Source organism: Aethalodelphis obliquidens, unplaced genomic scaffold (genome assembly GCF_003676395.1).
Source record: "Aethalodelphis obliquidens isolate GAN/ISIS:26980383/991018 unplaced genomic scaffold, ASM367639v1 scaffold5, whole genome shotgun sequence".
Lineage (NCBI taxonomy): Eukaryota > Metazoa > Chordata > Mammalia > Artiodactyla > Delphinidae > Aethalodelphis > Aethalodelphis obliquidens.
The window spans coordinates 50,196,596-50,219,222 of record NW_020837949.1 but is presented as its reverse complement, the minus strand read 5'-3'; the positions used below and the strand labels follow the sequence as shown (position 1 = coordinate 50,219,222).

Below are 22,627 nucleotides of genomic sequence, written 5' to 3'. Positions count from 1 at the left end.
GTTGGAAAGTGGTTCCACTAAGTCCTCAATTTTCTCACCCACGTGGAGACCATGAAAGTATAAGATTTGGGTTTATGAAGAGATTTCTTTGGGGAGCATTGTTACCCTACTGCGAATGCCCCCCCACCCATGCCCACGTGCTGGGGATTACTGAGTCCATTACTCTTCAGGGAGGATCTTCTATACGATGAGGAAATGTGTTCCATGTGGTTGAGAGAAACAAAAAATTGGTGCTCAACTCCAGGTCAAAAAGCTAAAGAGTCTGGGGGCAACAAAATAGAAGAGGCATGTTGGGATCACACCTAGTGTGGAGGGCGAGCTGTGGGTAACCAGGTATGAGCTGCAGGGAAGAGAGATTTGCAGAAGCTGTTTTGAGTCCTACTCGAGAGGACCCCTAGAAGACCATGTCCCAGGGTGAGGGCTGAGGCCAGCCATGATGCGTGGTACCGTCCTCTGGGTCCTGAGAGTGAATCCATACACCCTGGCAAGAACTGTTCTATAACTCCTTCCTTCTCATCTCAAATTCTCTTCCATCCCAGAAGAGTCCAACAGAGCTAGAGAGTGAGGAAGCAGTTGAGGTTGGAAAAGAGAGCAGAAGTCGATCTCATTCCTGTCCCCCAACTCAGACCTCACATGGTGAGGTGAAGATGAATGAAAGAATGTAGATTGAAACGTTGATTACGATGGAATTGAGACTGTGCATTTTGACTTAGGCCAAAGAACAGCTAAGAGCATCAGGGAATTTCCTGGCATCTGGCCAAGTTTCCATCCAGGGCCAGGGGAAGATTTCTGCACATCTCCTTCCCCACCCTTTACATTTTAAAGGGGGTAGTGAGACACACACAAAAAATTGCATTTTGACTACATTTCATGAATTGTGCAGTTATATTTTTTACCCACTGTGGGATGTAAGTAGACCTCTCAGGCCTGTGTGACAGGTTGGCCCTTGTGTTTCATGTAGAAAATGAAAGCTGCCCTGATTAATAAATGGGGGAGGGGGCACTGGATTTTGGGAGAGTAGGCAGAGGAGCCAGCAGGACTGAGATGGGGGGGAGCAGGACAGACTACATAATTTGTGGGGCCCGATGGAAAATGAAAAATGCAGCACTCGTTCAAAATTATTAAGAATTTCAGGACAGTGACAATAAAGCACTTAACCAAATGTGGGGCCCTGTGCACCTACATGGGTCACATGCCCATAAAGCCACCCCAGTGAGCATCAGAGGTTAGAAGAGGAGGAGACCCTGCTAGGGGTCCAGGTAAAGAGAGACTTGGGAGAAGAAGCTTGTCTAGTCAAGACTTTTTCAGTGTAATGATGTGCAGTGTGATTGCCTCTTTGAGATCCCACAGATCTGCAGAGAGATCGCAAACTTCCTTACGTGAATGGATTTCTTGTAGAAGCTGGTGAAGGGGGTGGCAAGTGGCTAAAACAGAGTAAGCTACCTGGTTAAGGGGACAGCTGGTTATTCACCTAACGTTTTCCATAAATTTCAAAGGTTTAGGTAAAGAACCCATGTTCTACGACAAGAGATTTCCTTGCATCATGTAGTATCAAGGGATCGATTGGCCTTTTTGTTTATTTATTAGTGCAGCAGGATGTTGCATACTTTCACTTTGCTCAGGATGGGCAATGGGGACCAAATCTGGAAGTACAGAGGCTCTAAATACTTGACATTGTAATGGAAACCATGGATGGCGGGGTCCAGACACTCCTTCTGGGTTTAAGAAGAGATGGCAGAGCCACATCAGCCCCTGCTGTGGCCCATGCCCCTCCCAGCGATGTATGAGAGGTTGACTGGGAGGGGGCTGCTGCAGCTGCCCCTCACCCCGAAACCAAGCAAGAGAGGTTCCTAGAAAATCACTCGTACAGAGTGGGATCACGAAGCAGATCACCCATTTCTGATGGGTAGTTTGTATTGGCAGTAGGCTTGCTGATCGGCCTCTGCCCCTCCTAAGCAGGGCAAAGGGGGTTGGAGACAGATGGGGGCTGTGGTGGGGCAGCCGAGGAGCAGCTTCAGTCCTGCCTTGGCATGACAAGGCCATCTGCCTTTTCTATAGATGAAGTGGATGCTGAGAAGGTAGCTGTCTTGAGCCTTTCTTTCTGGCAATAAGAGGCCGTGGAGAGTACAGGTGGGATGAGGGTGGTTGGAAGAGATCAAGGAGCATCCAGGTCTCTTAGATCACTGACCTAGGCAGTGTGAAGTTCCCTCAGTGCTTCCCGAAGAACTCCCTTGTAGAAGAAGCAACATTGTATAGAGAGGATGAGACAGGGACTCTTGATTCCCAACCCCATCCTGCCCACCCCCCTCCCTTGCCCACCCAACACCCTGGAGAAGATAGGAGAGATTTTTTTCCAGAGACCTACCATTTTCCCTCCCACCACCCTACCTCGGGCGTGAGAAAGGGCCGGAAGAGAAAAAGAGCAGCCTTGCTCCTTTCCCACTTCACGTCCTTCCAGCCCCCAGCCCTGCCAGCAATGGGGGAGGAGAAACTTTCCTTTGGATATGAGGCTGCCATCTTCAGCTGGACTTGACTGAGTTTTTTAATATCAAGAAGTGACGAGGAAGTTTTAGAATCTGTCCAGGGTATCATTAAGGTGGTCTCTACCCAGCAGGAAAAGGAGATTCAACACAGCCCAACTGGGGGCAGGATGGGAGAGAATTAATACCATTTCTGGCTTGCACCCTAAGGAATTGAGGTTGCTCAATAAACTGATTAGTATCTGACTAAGGACTTCTCATTCTATGACAGAAGTTGAATCACTGTGCATTCGCGTGGTGGTGTACTGTGTTTATAAATTGTTAGTTTTAAGAGTGTGATTAGATTTTCTCTGCAAATCAAAAACTTGAAATATTAAGTGAGGAGAAAAGAGACACACCAGAAGGCAAATTTCCAGATATAGATAGAAGAGACACTTAGGTATCTAATAACTGTCTTTCTCTTTTATCTTTCTTTTAAAAAAATTTTTCAATCTATCATGGATTCACTAACAGTTGATGCAATGGCAGAAATAGGTGTATAAAAATATTTGTAAATAATTTATTATTCACGTTCATTTATTTGTCAAACATGTTATTCTGTTAAATTATTTAATATTCATCATAAAATTTGCCAGGCTACTCCTCTATTTAATTTTTTACTTAAGTGTGACTGTGTTCATACGATAGCGGTGTGGCAAATCAGTCTCTCTCTCTCCTCTTCTCCCCATTACTAGAGGCTTCTTAGGTATATTCAATGCTCTTTTTATTTAGACAAAATTACTTCATCTTTCATTTCATCTTTACAATATTCTTTACATTTTTTTAAAACTTTCAATATATTAGCTGTACTGAGAAGGAAAAATTGCTGTGAATGATAATCTATTAAGAGAGGGCAATGACTTCATGCCTTGTTGTCTTCACCTCAGAGTTGTTACAGCTTTATGTCGTCTTTAGGAACAGGCTCCAGATTTCTTATTTTTCTTGTTTCAATTCTGCATCATCTATTTTCTTCAATCCCAGTCTCCTAAAATGTAAGCAGTACAAAATATTCTCATCCATCACAACAATAGCATGTAAAAGAAAGCATATGCAAATGCAGGTCGTGACCCTAATTGCCTAATTATACCTGAATTGAATTGTGTTGCACTTGAAATGAGTGAGATGTTGATGGGATCCTGAATTTGTCATGGGCACTTAGAATGACAATGTTACCGTTGACTCATCTCTCTCCCTCATCACCACCCCACTCCCAACATCTGATTAGTTGCCAACCTCTACCTGTACAATATCTCAGGACCTCAGCAGAAACATCAGTGGTTCTCCTTTTCCTGATAAACAACATTCAGAATATTTTATGTGGCTCTGAATATCTGCACCCTCTGCTCTTACCCCACCCTTCTTGTCTTCTTTCCTCTTCTCACCAAACTGAGCCCCAGCTCTTCTTGGCTCACCTTGCTTTGTGCCTTTGCTCATACTCCTCTCTTTGCCTGAAAATACCCTCTCTCTTCCCTCTAGTCTCTGAATGTTCAAAATAGAGTCACCATTCAAAGTCCAACTCATGAAATATCCCTGGATTCCCACATGAAGAAACATTCTTTTTTTTTGATTCTCTGTAAGACCTTATTAGTGCCTCTCATATCATTTCATTTATCCTATCAAATATTGAGGGCTTACTACCTGCCAGACAGTTCTAGGCGTTGGGAATATGACAATGGACAAAACTTATGGGATTTATAGAACTGAAATTCTAATAAAAAGCATGAACCCTAAATATATAATATGTCAGATGAGGATAAGTACCATGGTAAAAATAAATCAGGAGTGCTCTGAGAAGCTCTCACTGATAAGATGTCACAACCTGCCTCCTTATTTCCTTCAGATCTTAACCAAAGGGTCAGGTTCAATTTTATATAAAAAATTTTTTTTAACATATGCTCTGTACTAGAACATAATAGTAGCTTATTAAATTTTTGAACCTCTTGTGGTAGCTTGTGCTCTGATTTGTACTAGTATATAATTCAATAAATATATATCAATATAAAGAATGATTATAATAACAGGAATTATTTATAAAATGAGATCCTGGAAAAAGAAATTTTGATTTAAAGTTGAGGAAAAAGATCTTCTGAATTTGAGACCTGGGTTATTGAGATGGTGTCCTTTGTACCTGCAGGCAACTCCGTCATGCAGGACCTTTTATGGTAGAGAGGTCAAATGTTGGACGATATGTCATAGGCATGAATTCCCGATTCTGTCATCGCCTGTTACTACTTAGTGAGTGACTGTAGAGTAATGAGAGGGATGCCCATATGTGGCTTAGGGGAAGTTATCTCATTATTTCATACCTGTAGTCATGATTATAACTGACCTTCTATAGCTCTCACTTTACAGGTGTTTATTTCCCTGTGCCTTTTCCTTTTGCCTTCCAAGAAACCTAACTTTCTTAGAAACTTCTTTCGAAAACACGTAAGCCTTTTTAAACTTTCCGGATTAGCTCTACATAACTGCCTATGCATTTTAATTGGTATTCAAGTACTTACCTTAGGTTCTTTTGATTAGGATTCTGGATTTCTTGGGGCTGGCAGGTCACGGAGTAAAGTAACCCATTGGCAGATGATGAATGCATGGATTGTTGGAGCAAATCACTCAGTGTCTTGGTGACACTTTTGGCTATTGTTGTTCTCCCAAACCTTTGGGGCAGATTAGGAACATGTCTCGAGATGCTGTCCTCTGTATTGCTTCCAAATCTCAGAGGCGGGTTGGCCATCGCCCCAGTGCTTCTTTCTTCTTCCATGGTCCTCCCAAATCTCAGTGGCAAGTTGGCTACTGAGGGTGGCATTTTGTTGACTGCAGGTGTACTCATCTTAATGACGTTTTTTGGACCCCAGTCTTTTAACTCTTCAAAATTGAGACTTCTTTCTTTTCCCCAGCAGAGATCTCCTCTAGGCTATAATTAGAAATAACCATTAAAATAACATTATTATTATAAGCAATGGATTTAAACCCCAAATTAAGTTAAATCCAGACTTTAATCTGTAGGATTGTTAAAGCTATGAACAAAGTTTGTGCTTTCATGTGCAGAATTTTTAAAATAAATAATTTGTATTAAGCTTCTTAAAGCAATCTAGTTTCACCGTCCCTGGACTATTGTAAGACAACTCTAAAATATTAATAAAATATATACAGTGCATGCAGCAATGTGTTCGAGCAGCAAGAACATAATGAAGTAGTGAAATGAGGCAAAAGTTTATTCTACTGCAGTTATTCTCCTTCAGTTTTGATTCATGTTGTTTATGAACTATTTCATAGATTTTTATATTTTGTTTTTAGAGACACCTCCCACTGCCTCTCCATTTCTCTTGTTTCCCTCCTCTTTAAAAGCCAAAGTGGTGGGCTCATGAAAGCAGAGATGCTAGCCACATTTTGGGGTACAGCTGGAGGAGACTTCTTTTTTACCTGTTCATATTCAGAGTTCCACTCTAAAAGCATTTCTCAAGAAATTGATTGCATTTTTGTCAGTATGTAAATTATATTAGTAAAACACCGATTGCTTTGTGGGTTACTACACCACTACTATACCAACTTTAAAGCAACCACTTAAAATACGGCAAATATTTAATTGGATTTAGTTTTACCATGAAAGTTTGTCCATATGAAGATTTTTAAATAACTGTTTTCTGATTGTAAAAAGTAATACCTATTCATTTCAGCAAATTTGGGAAATTCTATAAAGGCATAGAGAACAAAATAAAAATAACAGGGAATTCCACCATCTAGGGATAAACATTTTGCTTTGATATAGAAAGACAATTCAAATGTCCAGCTGAAATGTATCCAGTACTTATTTCTGCAACTACTTATTACAGCTGTGCACTTCTGAGTCAAATCGAAAATTAATGCGCCTTATGCTTGCAAAGTATCAAACTCTGCACTAAAATGGTCGTGAGAGGCCAAGCTGTGTGCTGTTGTGCTACCAAATACATGGCAGCCGTACGCTGCCATGCGAAGGCTGAAGTGTGACAAAAAACAAAACACAAACTTCTTCCTTACTCTTTACAAAAGCACTGGACTCAGGACAGATGTTCAGTAGTTTATGCTAGTCATGTTAGATAGAGTTAAAAACTTACCTCAGAATATTTGTCATAATTCTTTTTGCTGTGAAGATTGGGCATCATTGATTCATCTGAACAGAAGATGTTTGATGTTAATAAGATTGAGGTGGCTAAAGTCAGTAAAATGAATTGTTTTGATGAAATAATTTCCATTTTGTCCAAAATCTAGAGTTAAGTTTATATGTGCAGCCTGATGTCTATATGAAGGGAGATTGTGGTCTTTTTATCCTGTCCAAAAACAAAGGAAAGTTCACTTTCACAGCGAACTCAATCCCACGTGTTTTAAGCACCAACATTAATTAGTGTTTAACTGAAATATGTATGTAAGGAATGTGGGTAATTCATTCTAGGAAGACAGCAACGTTTCTGCTTGCAAATTCATTAACTTTGAAAATAATTTTCTTCCTTATGAAGAAGCATTTAATTAGATAAGTTTGGGGCCATCGTCATTAAGATTCCAAACAGAATGCTTCATTTCTCTGAGCTCAAACAAGAAGTATTTTCTTTTTGGTGTTTACGTCAATTCTTGGGAGAAGGAAAGAAAAGTATTCAATACATGCTAGCTCTGTTTAAAAAAAAGTGTTTTTTTTCACACAAAAGAGTTAGGCGTAGTATTTTCAAAATGTCAGACAAAATTACAAGTGTGAAAAGAATTCCAAATCACATAAGACCCAAATAAAATGCCATTAATTAACTTTTTGTAAAATGCTGTTTGGTTATTAAAAAGCTTCAGGAGTAAATGTCAACTGTAACGTGGAGGGTGTGCATAAGACCCAGCGATTGGCATTTTGACAAACTGGCTATCTCAGGAGAAGCTCGAGGCAGCTCAAGGCTTTTTGTATTTGCCCTGTGGGCCTTATTTGGCAAAACTGTATAAATCACTGGGATTTTATTTCTATGACGATGCCGCATCCTACCTTCCACCTCAAACCCCTTAAGAACCCTGGCAGAGGATTGGTAAATCACGCACATGCTAATTTTGTTGCTCCCCTGGCCCATATTATTTAGGTAATGTTGTGGTCTGTGCACGGGTTGGAAGAAGAATTTCCAGACACGAAGTATTTTAGAAAAGAGTGAGTTTATTGAGAACAAAGAGCAGAGTTAGTGGTGGGCGCTACAGATACAGCCGGTTGGCTCTCCCTGGTCTATCAGGAAGTCCGCCCGCTGTATCTCCTTTCTTTCTTTGCCTGCCCAAGTCGCATGGTGCATGGTGCATACCTCAGTTGCATGGTTTGTGCCTTAGCCACACGCTCAGGGGTCATCTCTCATGGTCAAGATGTGATTGTTGGCACAGTCGGCCCATTTTGTGCCTTAGTCGTGCGGAGAGATCACTGGGACAAAGGGAATGCCTTTCGTCAGCCAGTGACTCTCAGTACCCCCATTCTACGGCATACAGGTGAAGAATGGGTTCTGGTACGTCTCGGGAGCCTCCCTCAGACTCACCCCTCGGCTGTATCCTTAGGAACTGGAAAAATTTGACCCTGAAAATCTCAAAAAGAAGAGGCTCATTTTCTTTTGTAACATGGCTTGGCCCCAGTTTACATTGGTGAACCAAGAACAATGGCCTCTTAATGGCACACTAAATTATAACACGATCCTCCAACTTGATCTCTTTTGCCAGAAACAAGGAAAGGACTCAGAGGTTCCTTATGTCCAGACCTTTATGGCCCTTAGTCAGAATCCGGATCTGAGGGACTCATGCCGCATGTGTCTTTCTGTTGCCGCCTTATCCCCCCGACCCCTTTTGTCTCCCTCTCTAGCAGATCTCCTAGACGACCCTCTACTCGACCTTTCCTGTCCCCCACCTCATCAACCCCCTTTGTTTCAGCCCCCGCCCCCGCCTCAACCCACAGCTCCCCAACAGGCACCCCCTTATCGGGGCGAAAGCCCCCTTTCCTCACACAGGATCAAGAACTGCCCAACTCCAGGAAACAGGTTCTAATATGCTCCCCCTAAGGGAAGTAGCAAATGGAGACGTGGGCATTATTAGAGTCCATGTTCCCTTTCCCATGTCTGACATTTTCCCAAATTCAAAACAAGTTAGGTTCCTTCAGTCAGGATCCCACCACTTTTATTAAGGAATTTCAGGCCCTCACTATAGCCTTTGACCTGACCTGGCAAGCCATTCACATAGTCCTGACCACTTGTACTCATGAAGAGAAAAACAGGATATGGGCATTAGCCCAAGCTTGGGCAGATGAGTCACAGCTCTGTTTCCAAAACCTGGATGGATGGGGACCCATTTGGGGCTAGCTAAATGACTCTCTTTGTAACTACACCCTCAATTTTAATCAGACTAGCCTGGAGTGGAATCCCTGGTCAGAGGAAAATAAATATGATGTACATGAAGGTAATTTCACTTTGTATTGGGGAAATTCAAGGAAAAATGAGACTAAGAAATATATTAATGAAGACCATATACCCATAAATTGCTCGGCCCTGGGAACTAAATATGTGGGGATCGGTGTGACCACCCGACACTTACTTAGTTTAACCTCCCGACAAGACTTTCCTCCAAAATATAACATAATTCAACTAATATTTAGAAATTTGTTATGCCAATCCCCCCATCACACTCATAATCAGTCAGAGCCTGGCTTCTCCCCTTTATGTATAGATGATTATTTCCTCAGTGCCTGGCCTTCCCAATGTAATCCTAGGCCATGGGACCCCAGTCTATTTCCAGAGGAAAACTCCCAAAACGTCAGGGCCTGGCTCTGGGGACCCACGACAGGGGTATCCTTGAGGTGCACCAGATTTTCATTTCTATGCAGTAACAGGGTCTGTATGGATCTTCCCACACTTTGGAGGGGCTCCTGCACAATTACTGTGGTGGTCCCAGAGGTGACCATTATGACTACAAAGGATTTAGCTTCCTTAGGCATTCCCAACCTTGGGTCCTTCCTCGAGGAGGCCTTCAGACCTGTCTGGGAGAGACAAAAACAAACCACTGATTGGGGGGACATGCTTATGATAACCCAGTTCTTGAACTGCCTGAAATAATACACAGCGTTTTCAGAGGGCTCTTTGGTTTGCAGGCATACCCCTCTTAGAGAGGAGCGTTCTCCATCTCACCATCATGGTCCAGGAATCTTGGAATGCTACAGTAGCAGCCATTGAGGAACAGCAGTCAGCCCTAGGCTCTCTGGCCAAGGTGCTTTTACAAAATAGGAGGGCCCTTAATGCTATAACAGCTGAGGTGGGAGGTGTCTGTGCCCTACTAAATGAGACAGGCTGCTTCTATGTTCATACCTCTGGCCAGGTTGAAGAAGACCTTCAGAGTCTAAAGAAAAAGATCAAATTAACAGAATATTTAAAAGAGAGAGCAGAACAGTGCCCCAGCTGGCTTTCCAGCCTCCTCTCCTCTATGGGGATCCAGATATGGACATGGCTGTTTCCCTTGTCGGGACCATCAATCCTGATAGCCTTTGTTTTGTTGTTTGGACCCTGCATATGAACACATTATCTAAGTTCATCTCCCAACAGGTTCAAAAGATTCAATTCCAGATGGTGCTACAACAAGGATACCAGCCAGTTGGCACATGGACTATGTTGGAGCAAGCCACCTTATCATTCCGCGGGCTCTCATCTCCCTCCGTAAATACACCCTGACAGAGAGCGGGTATCGGGAACCCAGGACCCCTATAACGCCCCTGTCCAGCAGGAAGAAGCTAGGAACGGTCATCACCCCTTTCCCCAATAACCTGGGCTCCTCTGGCCGGAGATGGGGATAGGTAGATAGTCAGTCATGAATGGGGTATTAAGGGGCCAAAGATTTGGCCCATAAATAAAAAGAGGGGAGAATGTGGAACCCTGCATCAAGGACACCGTACATCAAGGACACAGGACAAAAACTCTGGAATTAACCAATCCCCCATAACAACTGTTGCCATGGGCTCTCCTGATCTAAACTGGACAGCCCCCCGACTCCATATCAGGTAAAATATTCACCATGTAACAACCTTATAGCATCCTGACCAATCACCTAATGCCATCCTGCCAGCAGGAATTTTCTTTGTCTTGAGGCTATAAAAGTTGGCTACTAGCCCGCAAAGGGGGTCGACTTTCCCTGGCTACCAGGAAGTCGGCCCGCTGTTCTTGCAGTGACCCTTCTCTTTTATAAACTCTGTCTTCCTTACATTCTGCCTTGTATCTGGAAATTCTTTTCCAACCTGTGCTTGGACCACAACAGGTAATCTCGCATTGCCACAGGCGCATGGACATCACGGCATAAGAAAAGAATTTACAGAAATAAATGCTTATTTACTGAAATGTCAAAGCAGGTCTCTTTTGGAGCAGCTGACTGGTATTCTATTTACTTATTCATTTGGCTGCCTTTCATCTTTTTTTTTTTTTTTTTTTTTTTTTGCGGTACGCGGGCCTCTCACTGTTGTGGCCTCTCCCGTTCCGGAGCACAGGCTCCGGACGTGCATGCTCAGCGGCCATGGCTCACGGGCCCAGCCGCTCCGCGGCATGTGGGATCTTCCCGGACCAGGGCACGAACCCGTGTCCCCTGCATCGGCAGGCGGACTCTCAACCACTGCGCCACCAGGGAAGCCCTGCCTTTCATCTTTGTTGCTACACCCGGTCTTTCTCTAGTTGTGGCAAGCGGGGGCTACTCTTGGTTGTGGTGCATGGGCTTCTCATTGTGGTGGTTTCTCTTGTCGTGGAGCACAGGCTCTAGGCGCGTGGGCTCAGTAGTTTTGGCTCACGGGCTCTAGAGCGCAGCCTCAGTAGTTGTGGCGCACAGGCTTTGTTGCTCCGCAGCATGTAGGATCTTCCCGGACCAGGGCTCGAACCCATGTCCCCCGCGTTGGCAGGCTGATTCTTAACCGCTGCGCCACCAGGGAAGTCCCTGACTGGTATTCTTAAAGACCTCCTTTATCACTAGACTGCCTAGGTTCTAGAGAAATCATTATTTGTTCCCACCTCTCCATTCAGCCCTCTCAGGAGAAAAAGACCTTGCACTGATCGATTTCTAACACTCCAGCTACTTCTAGATACAGGCACTTAGAGGTGAATTCACAAAAGAACAAGTCATAAAATTGCACCTTTTATGTCAAGAATTGTACCACCTCTAGCTTCTCTCACCAACCTACCATAATTTGAGGTATGAGATGGGCAGAAGTGAAGACCTTTCTCTCTATTAAAGATCTACAGAATAAATCAGAAAGTTGAAAAACAATTGTGGGTAAACTCTTGGGTACCCCAAGGTCACACTTGCCTGTGGCCTCTCTTAAGGCAATTGACGTCACTGGTCTCATTTATTTTGGACTCTGGTAGCCAAGAATCCCCACAGCAGGAGGCAATTAATTCAATTCATAGTCTACTGTTAATTTTGTAATGTTGTTATTGGATTATTTGGGTTTAATTTCCCTGAGGATTTAATACATTTCTCTTCCAAATTGTTCCTTTGCAAACTGCTGATGGAACTTCCTGTTTATTGTGGTCAGTAGATCCAAACTTTTGAGAAATGGGTGAAGCAAGGAGCAAGTTATGTTGGCCGAGTTCAGACTCTGGAAAAAGTGGAATGGATCAGCCTGGGTCTCTTTCAAAACATGCTTGTATGTAGTTGTTTCAGACTTTAGCAGTTCACCAGTTTTCAGTGCTGCTACTTGGGGTTTTGGCACATCAATTAATTTTTCTGACTGCAGTCAGTATCCAGAGTAGCTGATGTGACTAATTACTCCCTTGCCTCGACTGGGTTTAAACTTCCAAGTTTAGAGTATAATTAGAGTTCTAATCTTATTAATATAGGGCTTGGCTCTTTTCAACTACATCTTCCATTAGCTTTGAAAATGTTAACAGGTATAAGAGAACATTACCTAACATACACAATATGAAATCACCATAAATCTTTTGATGAAATGTGCTGCCATATACATAGCACATTTAGGGATTCTTGATGAGACATATGAGCATACAAAAATAAAATCTATCCCCCTGACGTGTGGCATTTCCACACATGCTTCGTTTACTAAGACTTTAGAGAACTTAAGGCTACTCCCTTCTAAGCTTTTCTCTCCATCCTGGACACTTCTGAGCTTTGGAAACCCCAGATACTTAGCTTCCTACCAGACAGTGCTGTTGGGATGTCCCACAAGCATCTCAAGTCCAGTATGTCCAAAATGGAATTTATCCATTCAATACCTGTCTCTCCTCCTGTTTTCCATTTCAGTGAATAGTTACTATATTTGTCAGGGTCCAATCAGAAGACAGAAAACACACAGTAATTTGAATAGGAAATGGTTAATATAGGGAATTACTAGTTATAACAGGAGATTAGCTATAAAGGGGTAAAGAATACTCGAGGGCCAAGGGAGAGTATCCAAGGGAAGGACAAACTGACTGGAATTCAGCCTGTATTGGAGAAGGTGTGGATAGTAGAGAAGTCTGTTGGGTCACCCCAACAGACTGTTGGGTCTTCCGCATCACGGTCTACAGTTAATTGTGTTGTTTCTAGTTTTGAGCTATTGCACTCAATAATAATGGCCTATATTTTTTGACCACTTGTCATGTGCCAGGAACTGTTCTGTTAAAGTGCTGTTAAGCACTTTGTGAATTAGCTTCTTTATCTTTCATGATAATCCCATAAGCATGTACCATTATTGTTCCTATTCTACGGAAAGGGAAACTAAGACACAGAAAGAGTAAGTAACTTTCCCTATAGGTGGCAGATCCAGGATTGAATGCAAACAGTCTGAACACTTACTCCCTATGCTGGTCTGCCCAATCAAGCCTGTTACCTCCTAACTTCTAGATAGCTCTTACAGCTGTTCATTTGTCTCCATCCCCATTGCTTTTACTCAGTTCATCGTTTTCTCTTGCCTAGACCTTTGTCTTTGTCCTCTTCAGTTCTTCCTCCACCACACAATCAGAAAAAATTTTATAATACAATATATTTATGATTTCTTCCTTAATATCTTCCAATGGTTTCCCACCTCCCTCGGAATCCCTAAGCCCACTCTCTAGGACCTGTTCTCTGCTTATTTCTCCAGCATTCTCTCTCACCATTCCCTACCAACTCTGTTTTATGACTAACTTCTTTCTGTTCTTCCAAATGGATGAGGTTTCTCTTGCCTCCAGGCCTCTGCCCAGGATTTTCCTGTGCATGGGGTATGTATCCACTCCCCTCTGTCCTTCTTACACCGATTCATTGTTTGGGTCTCAGCTGAGGCATCCTACGTTGGGAGAAGACTCTTCTGACTTGGCGTTCCGTCAATGGCTCCTTTCACTGACTTGCCCTGTTTCTTGTCTCCTCTCTGCTGCTCTGTAAATTGTGTGAGGGCGGGATCTTGCTTGTGCAGATCATAGGAGTATTTCTATTGTCTATCTCACAGATGCTCAGAAAATTTTATTTCTAAATAAATGAATAAATTTTTCATTAGTATTGGGAATAGGAGTTAAAACTGAAGTTGCTTGTTACTTATTTTTCCCGGTTTTGGCCACCGACCAGAGTTTTCTCTTTACTGAGACTTATATATATTTTTTAATTAAAAAATTTTTTTTGCGGTACGCGAGCCTCTCACTGTTGTGGCCTCTCCCGTTGCGGAGCACAGACTCCGGACGTGCAGGCTCAGCGGCCATGGCTCACGGGCCCAGCCGCTCCGCGGCATGTGGGATCTTCCCAGACCGGGGCACGAACCCGCGTCCCCTGCACCGGCAGGCGGACTCTCAACCACTGTGCCACCAGGGAAGCCCGAGACATATATTTTTACACCTTAAGTTTGTGGTTTATTCTGAAACCATAACATCTTAACATTCTCTTGCTGAGGATTCGCATCGAGGGCTTTCCCAGACTGAGACCTCTACATGGACCGTCAGGGATAGGTAGGTTGAATGTGAACTTAGGTTTATTCTGTTGTAGTGGAGCATGCAGCTTGATAAGTTCAATATGTCCTGATGGATCCTGCTGTGTTGATGGGCCAAAACACGAGGAAGGGTGTGAAAGGGGACTGCACAGCCCCAAGGAGGGCTTCCTGATGATGCTTCAGGGTCTCTCACTAGGCAGACTTCTTAGGCCCACTGGCTGAGCACAGAAAAGGGTTCTCTGATTGCTTATTATTTGTCCACACCCACTAGCTGCACGCTAACCTCTGGCAGGCAGTCAGAGTTGGGGACAAATCATTTCCATCAATCAGGAAGTGAGCTGACTTGTTTTGGGTTTAGGACTTTGTAAGGCTCTGGTTTATCTGAACTCCTAGTAAAACATTTCAAATAAGAGACTGTTTTTGTGCCATGGGCTGTATGTTTTTATTTAAATCTTTATATAGAAGGGCCAGCTCACTCCACACATTGATCTAGGCCCCCTGAGGCCGTGGCAAGATCTACCAAAGAGGTGATGAATTTTAATATCCAGAGGAACCTCATTATAGAGCCCTTCTTCTTACCCTCAACCCAGCCATTTACTTCCAGGCACTTGCCTTTTTACACTGCTTATTTCTTGTTTTCTCTCTAAGCATAATCCAGCTGTTATGCTATGCAGAAGAATTGATGGCCATTATAGTCTTATTTTGCATTTCATGTTTGCGAAGTATTTTGCAACCATTTGTTAGCTAATGTCTGGCCCTCTTTAGAGGTGGGTGGTGGTATTACTGTATAATTTATTTCAGTATTATGTGTGCAAAGAGAAAGAAATACCTGCCTTGGTTCCAAACAAAAATATCCCTATGCAAATTGTGTAAAATTATTATTTTTAAAATGTGTGGTGGTGCCTTTGTTTCAAGATTTATGAGTGGCTTGTTATAATGAGCTTGTCATATTTTGGTAGCAGGGTTGTATTTACTTCTGTATTTACGATGACAGATTACAATGCCAGGGCCTTGGAAGGTGCCGATGTGAATGTGAGACAAAGATTATTCCTTTATGTAGTAAAAGCAGTTGAAATTCAATTCTGGTTGAAATAACTTAAAGAGTCAAATTGTATAATACAAGAAAAGACATTAAATATTTATAAAAATTAATTCACATGATTTATTCTAGAAGGTTGATTAAATGGCAAGGTCGCTATATCTAAAGGACGTATTTTATTTTTTTTAATTATTTTTTTTTTGTGGTACGTGGGCCTCTCACTATTGTGGCCTCTCCCGTTGTGGAGCATAGGCTCCGGATGCACAGGCTCCCGACGCGCAGGCTCAGCGGCCATGGCTCACGGGCCCAACCGCTCCGCGGCATGTGGGATCTTCCTGGACTGGGGCACGAACCCGTGTCCCCTGCATCGCATCAGCAGGCGGACTCTCAACCACTGCGCCACCAGGGAAGCCCTAAAGGACGTATTTTAGAACAATACATTGAACAAACTTGCAGTATCAGTATTAGATCTTTCAAACGATATGGTGTGGTACTGTTTAAAAATAATTTAAAGCAATTGTGCAAGGCTGATTAGGAAGCAAACTCTCCTCAGCAAGGCCTTCCAACTCGAGCTTTTATGTTTTTTAATGTTTCATTTTTATTGACATTTTTTCCCTTGCAGGAAAAATGTGTGATTTTTACTAGCCTGGCAGGGGGTTGTGGTACCTCTTGCCAAAGTGTCAAGAAAACTACGAATTCTCTACACGAGGGACAAAGGCCAGATGTTTAGTTAAAACAACACATAGCGTTTATACAAATATAGGTAATGGAAACCAAGACCTTTACTGGGATTTCTTTTTTTTTCTCTGTTTTTGGCCAATCTTGTCTTTTGATATTTTTAAAATAAGCAAGCAGCCATCTTGTTTTTCTAACCTGAGCAGAAGAATTTAGTTTCTTACAAAGTGTGTGCTTTTTCAATACCTTGGGTTTTTTTGTTTTATCTTTGTTTTGAAGGATTCTGCTCCAAAATGTGGAATGTGTTCTTCAAATAATAATTTGCTTTAATAAAAAGAAAGTGTGAGACTTTGAATAGCTTAGGAAGGACCTAGCCTAATCCTTAGACTGACTTTTTCCACTATCCTGGCCACACCTTCACTGGGGAGGAAATCTGTCGCTTAAACCTACACGGATGTGGGTTCTGGAGGGTATTTAAAAAGACAACTGTTTCTCATCTCAAACAGAGGAATAAGGACAGATGGGTGACCAATAAAAATTAGCATCATCATTCAAATGAACCCTCCTAGATGCTCTTTCATCTCTGATGGAAAAAAATGAAAAGGGGGTGAATTGAAATACACGTATGAATGGGTTGTTGTTCGTTTATTTTTTTCTTCCTGATTGGGGGTCATGTGGCTTCTGTGCTCCTGTGGGCTCTTGGTGAGAGCTCCCACAAGGTCTGCAGGAGCCATGCAATTGCCTTGGTTCTGAGTAGAAGCTGGCCTGGCTCTGACCACACTTGCACTAACACACGGGCATTTGGACTTTATTCTTTTCTGTTACCAGTCCTTTGGCTTTGGCCATACTTCCTGCCTCTTTGCTCTAGGTCTGAGCTCATGTGAGTACCTCATACCAGTGGGCCCCTGGATTACACTGGCTGGACTTCATCACTGAGAAGGGGGTTACACTTCTCTTCAACACTGGTTTTATTGGACCCTCAAAGGGATGTGTCCATGACATAGCCAGGAATTACTGCATGGCAGTTTTGCTGGCTAAACTCAGTCAGGTCCATGACATATAAAATGCAACCAATTCTGAGCAAGCAAATAGAAAAGCCCTCGGCCAAATAGTTGTATTTGGAGGGGACACTTAAAAACATACTTTTAAACCTACAGTGACTTTGGGTATAAATTTAATTAAAGGAGAAGATTTTCTGGTAATCTTCTCATTGCAAAAGGTGAGATCTAGACAGAAAATTCTATACTTATGGAGGTTAAATGAACTAAATAAGTGTTAACCTAATCCTGTTAAATAACTGGATTTAATTCTAAACTGGGTTTTGTACCAGGTGAATTTAAGAAATCAGATATTTCCTTTTTGAGTACCTATAGTAAAGAAAATAGACAAAGCTAGGAAAGGTTTCAGAATATATTTAGATGCACAAGCAGGCATACCATCTCTAGGGACAATAGCCGATTATAAATACAGGCTTGAATGACCCGGAGCAGTTTAAGAATAGTGGGCTTTGGCTGATGGGCCCTGGTGGAGCCCCTTCTGATTTAATGATAGCAGTAGCCAATGATCCATGGTCTAGAAGCATCAATGTGGATCTTCCAATAAATACCTCCTCTGTCTGTGCCCCATTCCCCAACCTCTACGTCAAGAGCAGTAGAATCGCCCTTCCTATGTTTTCATATACTTTAGGCTGAAGTTTATTTAAATTTATCTCTTTAAAACTTTCCTTAATGAATATCTTGACCTGATCTCATTTGGATTAAAATATCCAGGGGAGAAGGGGTCCTATAATCCTAGGCAGTCCCTGATACACAGGCTAAGCAGGGCGTGGTGAGAGATGGAATAGAAGAAAACTCCCTGTGGGCTCACTTTGGACCTCCCTGCCTCCTGAGTGGTTTCCTGTTTGTGTAAGTGTTTTGTAGTTGAGGCCTTCATTATTGAGGACAGCGGCAAAACTAGGCTCTCCTTTACCTGAGAGATGACTCAAATCCTTTGTTGCATATTACTAAAATTTCTAATGTGTTTAAACAAAATGGGGAATTTATTATGAGAATACTGGGATGTCTTATGAATGAGACTGGGGCCTATAGAACATCTGGAGCCTAGGATTCAAATCACCATCAGGACTTTCTCCTGCATCCTCGTTTCTTCTCTCTGTGCATCAGCTTCATTATTCCCTCCTACTGCTGTCTTGATCTCTCTGCTTCTGTTTGCCAAAACTTCTGAGTTTACACATCCTCAGTTTCAGCCACCCTATGAGAAACTGCCTCGTCTGAGTTCCAGATTCAACATGCCAGGAAAAGATTATGATTGGCCCGGTCTAGGTAAGGTACCCCATCCTGAACCAGTCATTTGTGGCCAGGGTGGGTCACACTGCCCTAACATAGAAGATCCAATTGCAAACCTGTGGAAGAGCTGGGGGTGGGTGGTACTACTGGGAAGACAGTACAGTAGGTGTTCAGAAGAGCAGGAAAGACAGAGTATAAGGGAGAATCTGGACTCTTCTCTCCCTAAATCCAATTCACTTTGCAGAGGAAAACTACTTCCCAAGCTGATGAAAAACTAGTTCTGACATGCAGTCAAAGGGCATCTTAACCATCCTGTGATGGTGTGGCTATTTCTGTTCCTCTCTAAAGGTGCTGAGGAGGTCTTTATCCTAGCCCAGTGATACCAGCAGACAGTGCTTTCATTGCTGCCGTCTAGATCTTTGTTTTTGCAAGCAGCTGCTCTTGTGTGATATTTCTGTGGCTCGTTTGGGGCTTTGATGATAAAAACAAAACAAAACAAAATAAATTCTAGATCTTCCTTCCCCAGGGGCAGCCGAGGGCACAATTCCCAGCTATTTCTCCATATATCCATGAAAAGCGGTGCCAACTTTGAGAGCCTGTAAGATTCCCTTTCTCCCCTGGCAGGCGAGAGCCCTGGCTCAAGTGTTCCTCTTCGGCATTTGGAGGCACTCCTGATTCCAGCATTATGCTCAGTACCGGATATGAAGTACTGTCCTGAGAATTTCAGGACCAGGTGGTTTGGTCCCTAAATGGTCCTCTTTCCTAAATGTTTCTGAAGCCCTTTATGCTGCTATGTGATACTGGCTTGTTTCATTTCTTTGCACTGAGTTTACTAAGGTCAGGTGAGTTCTGTGACCCAGAGTAGAATGGTTCATTGCCCTCTGAGCAAGAAAGTTTATTTTTCTATTAAGTTAGGCAGATTTACCATTCTTTGCCTGATCCTTGGGTAGTCTTCCTTGGAAACACTCCAAAATTTCCTCTCCTTATATAATGAACTACGTAGAGATCAGCAAGGAGTGTTTATTTTGGAGACAGTAAAAATAAGACTCTTGTGTATAATTCCAAATATAGGCATATATTCTTTTGTAATTAGCTTCATTGTTCTCTGTCATTTTTTTGACAGTATTTACACTAAATTAGAAGTAGTAATAATGGGATATCCTAGTTCAATCCTACAACCATATCTGTCTACAATAAAATATTTGCTTTTAGTGACAGAAAGTATTTCAGAAGTGTTCATTAAAACAATTTGATAACTGTGTATCCATTATTAATAACCCAAGACGGGGATTACATGTTACGTGACTCGTAACCAATAAGGAGGCTGCCATTTCCATAATTATAAAGAATTCATATCACATCCATTTTACTATTCTGTATCATTTGACCCATTTATGGCTCATTCCGAAAGAGTAAGATTTAAAAATTTATAAAGTTTTTCAGATGAAAAATCTGCCAGGTAATTTCTCCCTTCCATTGCTGGCAGTAGATGCTCTCCATCTAAGAGGCTGAGTGTTTGGTTCCACAGCGCTCTCCTCTAACTACATAACAGTAAAGAGAGTTCAGGATCCCCTGAGTTATGGTGACCCCTCTCCCTCGGGAGAGAGCCTGGGCAGAGGGCGTACACCTGGGAAGCATTCTGAGGTGTAAATTGTGAAAAGAGAGTTGGGGAGGGTGATGTCAGTTGGCTACGTCTGGAATAAAATTAAGCTGTGGGGTGAAGGGTAGCCACTCAGTGTCCACGTGCTCTCTGTTCAGTGGTCCAGTCAAAGGTTCTGACCAGCCCATTTGGAGAAAAAGTTGAGCAAATGCTCTGCAGGGCTGGCTGAGTCATCAGCCCAGAAAGTTCCCCCAAAGGGTTGCGTACTAGTTGCTGCTACCACTGCTGCTATTATTCTAGAGTTCACTGTGGGCTGGAGGATGAGAAGGTGGGGTGCAGCCTGGGAGAGAGGAGAGCATAACTGGAAGGTTGGTAGAAGATGGATTTTTATCATCTAGGTTTTCTTTCTGGCACAGAAGAAGGAATCAGGCCTAGTGAATGATTCTTGGCCTGTTATTCTTCTCCTTCACCCCCACTCCAAATCTCAAATGCAGTTCACCTTGGAGTGTCTTATAATTAGGGTCAAGGAGATCCCGAGCTTATTGTTACACCTGAGAACCTGGGGCAGCGTTGTACCTAATGCACTGCAAATTAGTACCGAGAGACTAACTCCTTTCCTACGTGATCTGATTGCATCACCCTCTCTCTCTCTTTGGACAGGCATGTTGAACAGCAGTTGCTGAAGTGATTTTGATGAAATATGACCTTTGAAGACTGTGGCCACTGACCAAAGAATCTGAACTACAGTTTCCAACATTTTACAGGCTACAAAACGTAAGCTGGCCAGCATTTATTGCTTGTACTAACAGCTTGAGTCAAGTTTCCTAAGCCTACAGGGAAGACCTCTTACTGCTGCTAATTTTACTATCAGCAAAGAAAAGGGAAATAGGAAACCATATGGAATGGCTGAATGAGAGCATTTGTGAGAGCAGTATGAACTCGGATTATCCGAAGAGAGGGCAACTTTTTTCTAAAACTAAAAAGGACTCAATTTGCATAGAAATAAAGTGGGGAAAAAATGTAATGTAGAAAAAGTTATAAGCAGAGATTCTGCTCTGGCCTCTCAGGATGGCATTGATTTACATATTAAGGCAGTCACCAGGGAAATGTTAAAAACCCTCTAGGGAAATTTCCAATGTGATGGATAGAACTTTAATATTAATATAGGATTCATCATGATAATGTAAGTCATAGATCTAAGTCTCCCTTCATCAAATGAATAGTCCCTTTCCAGCCTATTATATAGGCAGCACATGCTTTAAATAGTGTCATGTGGGAGACTTGAAGTCTTTCTTTACCTGCAGTTTCTGAAGTTTTGTTCACAGGAATAGTGACCCACCGGGTCATCCATCTTTAATTACGTCATCTAGACCATTTGCATTTTCCCCTTTTTATTAATATTTAGTGTTCCTTAAAATATACTTCCATCGTACTTTTTTTCACAAATAGAAAAAGCATAATTCAACACATACTATTTCATACATGCAGTGACTATGAAGGGAAGATCTGATTCTTAATCTATTCGTTGATCATTATACAAGGAAAAAAGTGATTTCTGGGTTGCTATTTGATTTAGTTATCTAGTACATAATTATCAACCATATGCATGTGTATTGTTCATCTTACTCAGGGTTTCCTAGTCTTCTAACACTGACACCCCACAAAATGGTGGCTGAGTCTCTCTAGAATCCTATAAGACAATGACAATCTTTTTGGAGTGAGAATGATTGCAGTGTTGATACCAATATAATAAATGCCAGTAATAATAAATGTTAAGATTCATCTGCTGCTTTTTTCAGCAGAAATTCAAATATTCATTAGTGGAGCATATAATCACTTTTTCTTACTTTAGCCCAAAACACACATGAAAATAAATTCATAAGTACAGACTATGAATACAGACATAAATTGTGTACACAGACAAGTAGACCCTCAAGTTCTACAAGGAAGAGGGGGCTTTCCTTAAGCCTGGAATCACTGCACTATGTCTTTAAATTCGTGATGTGCATTGGTTTCATTCTATTCCATTTCTCCGCTCATGAAGTAACCAATGTCAACATTTGGCGTATCATTTCATGTATTTAGTTGGTATCCATTTTGGGGTGTAAAGGTTCTGAAAAGTCCTGCTGTAAAGAAAATTATTTAATGGGTAGACTCTAGCATTCCTAACTTTCTTTTGACCTAACTTTCTTTTGATCTTATTTTTCAAATAAGATCTATAAACACATTTGGAAATGCTAGCCTAGTGGAGGTGTTCATAAACTGGGCCTCCTCGATTTTTTGTTTTTTTTTTTTTTTGGCTGCGTTGGGTCTTCGTTGCTGCACGCGGGCTTTCTCTAGTTGCATCCAGTGGGGGGCTACTCTTCGTTGCACGTGCTTCTCATTAAGGTGGCTTCTCTTGTGGAGCACAGGCTCTAGGAGCGCGGGCTTCAGTAGCTGTGGCTTGCGGGCTCTAGAGCGCAGGCTCAGTAGTTGTGGTGTGCGGGCTTTGTTGCTCCGTGGCATGTGGGATTTTCCCAGGCCAGGGCTCAAACCCGTGTCCCCCCATTGACAGGCGGATTCTTAACCACTGCGCCACCAGGGAAGCCCACCTCCTGGATCGCGGGCTTCTCACTGCTGTGGCCT

At 42.4% G+C, this 22,627-nt stretch overlaps 1 protein-coding gene and 1 long non-coding RNA gene across 2 annotated transcripts in view; one reads left to right on the top strand and one right to left on the bottom strand.

Moving 5' to 3' along the window:
• LOC113618318 (uncharacterized) overlaps positions 1-21,573 on the top strand; it is a 78,049-nt gene extending 56,476 nt beyond the window's left edge. Inside the window, exon 4 of the long non-coding RNA XR_003431971.1 lies at positions 20,663-21,573. This is a non-coding gene — a long non-coding RNA (uncharacterized LOC113618318). The remainder of the gene's footprint in view (positions 1-20,662) is intronic.
• Positions 3,453-6,794, bottom strand: NPVF (neuropeptide VF precursor). The gene is made up of 3 exons (XM_027102361.1): positions 6,608-6,794; positions 5,021-5,427; positions 3,453-3,504 (listed from the first exon to the last, which is right to left on the bottom strand). Exons 1-3 carry the CDS (start codon positions 6,743-6,745, stop codon positions 3,453-3,455), a joined length of 597 nt encoding a protein of 198 aa, XP_026958162.1. The 5' UTR covers positions 6,746-6,794.
• Positions 21,574-22,627: the final 1,054 nt, after the last annotated feature.

Bases quoted from the DNA above. Each gene is read 5' to 3' on its own strand.
- NPVF (XM_027102361.1), bottom strand. From the start codon at position 6,745: ATGGAAATTATTTCATCAAAACAATTCATTTTACTGACTTTAGCCACC. The intron at 5,428-6,607 runs GTAAGTTTTTAA...TTCTAATTATAG, and splicing joins ATTATGACAAATATTCTGAG to CCTAGAGGAGATCTCTGCTG. The intron at 3,505-5,020 runs GTAAGTACTTGA...CTTACATTTTAG, and splicing joins CCTAATCAAAAGAACCTAAG to GAGACTGGGATTGAAGAAAA.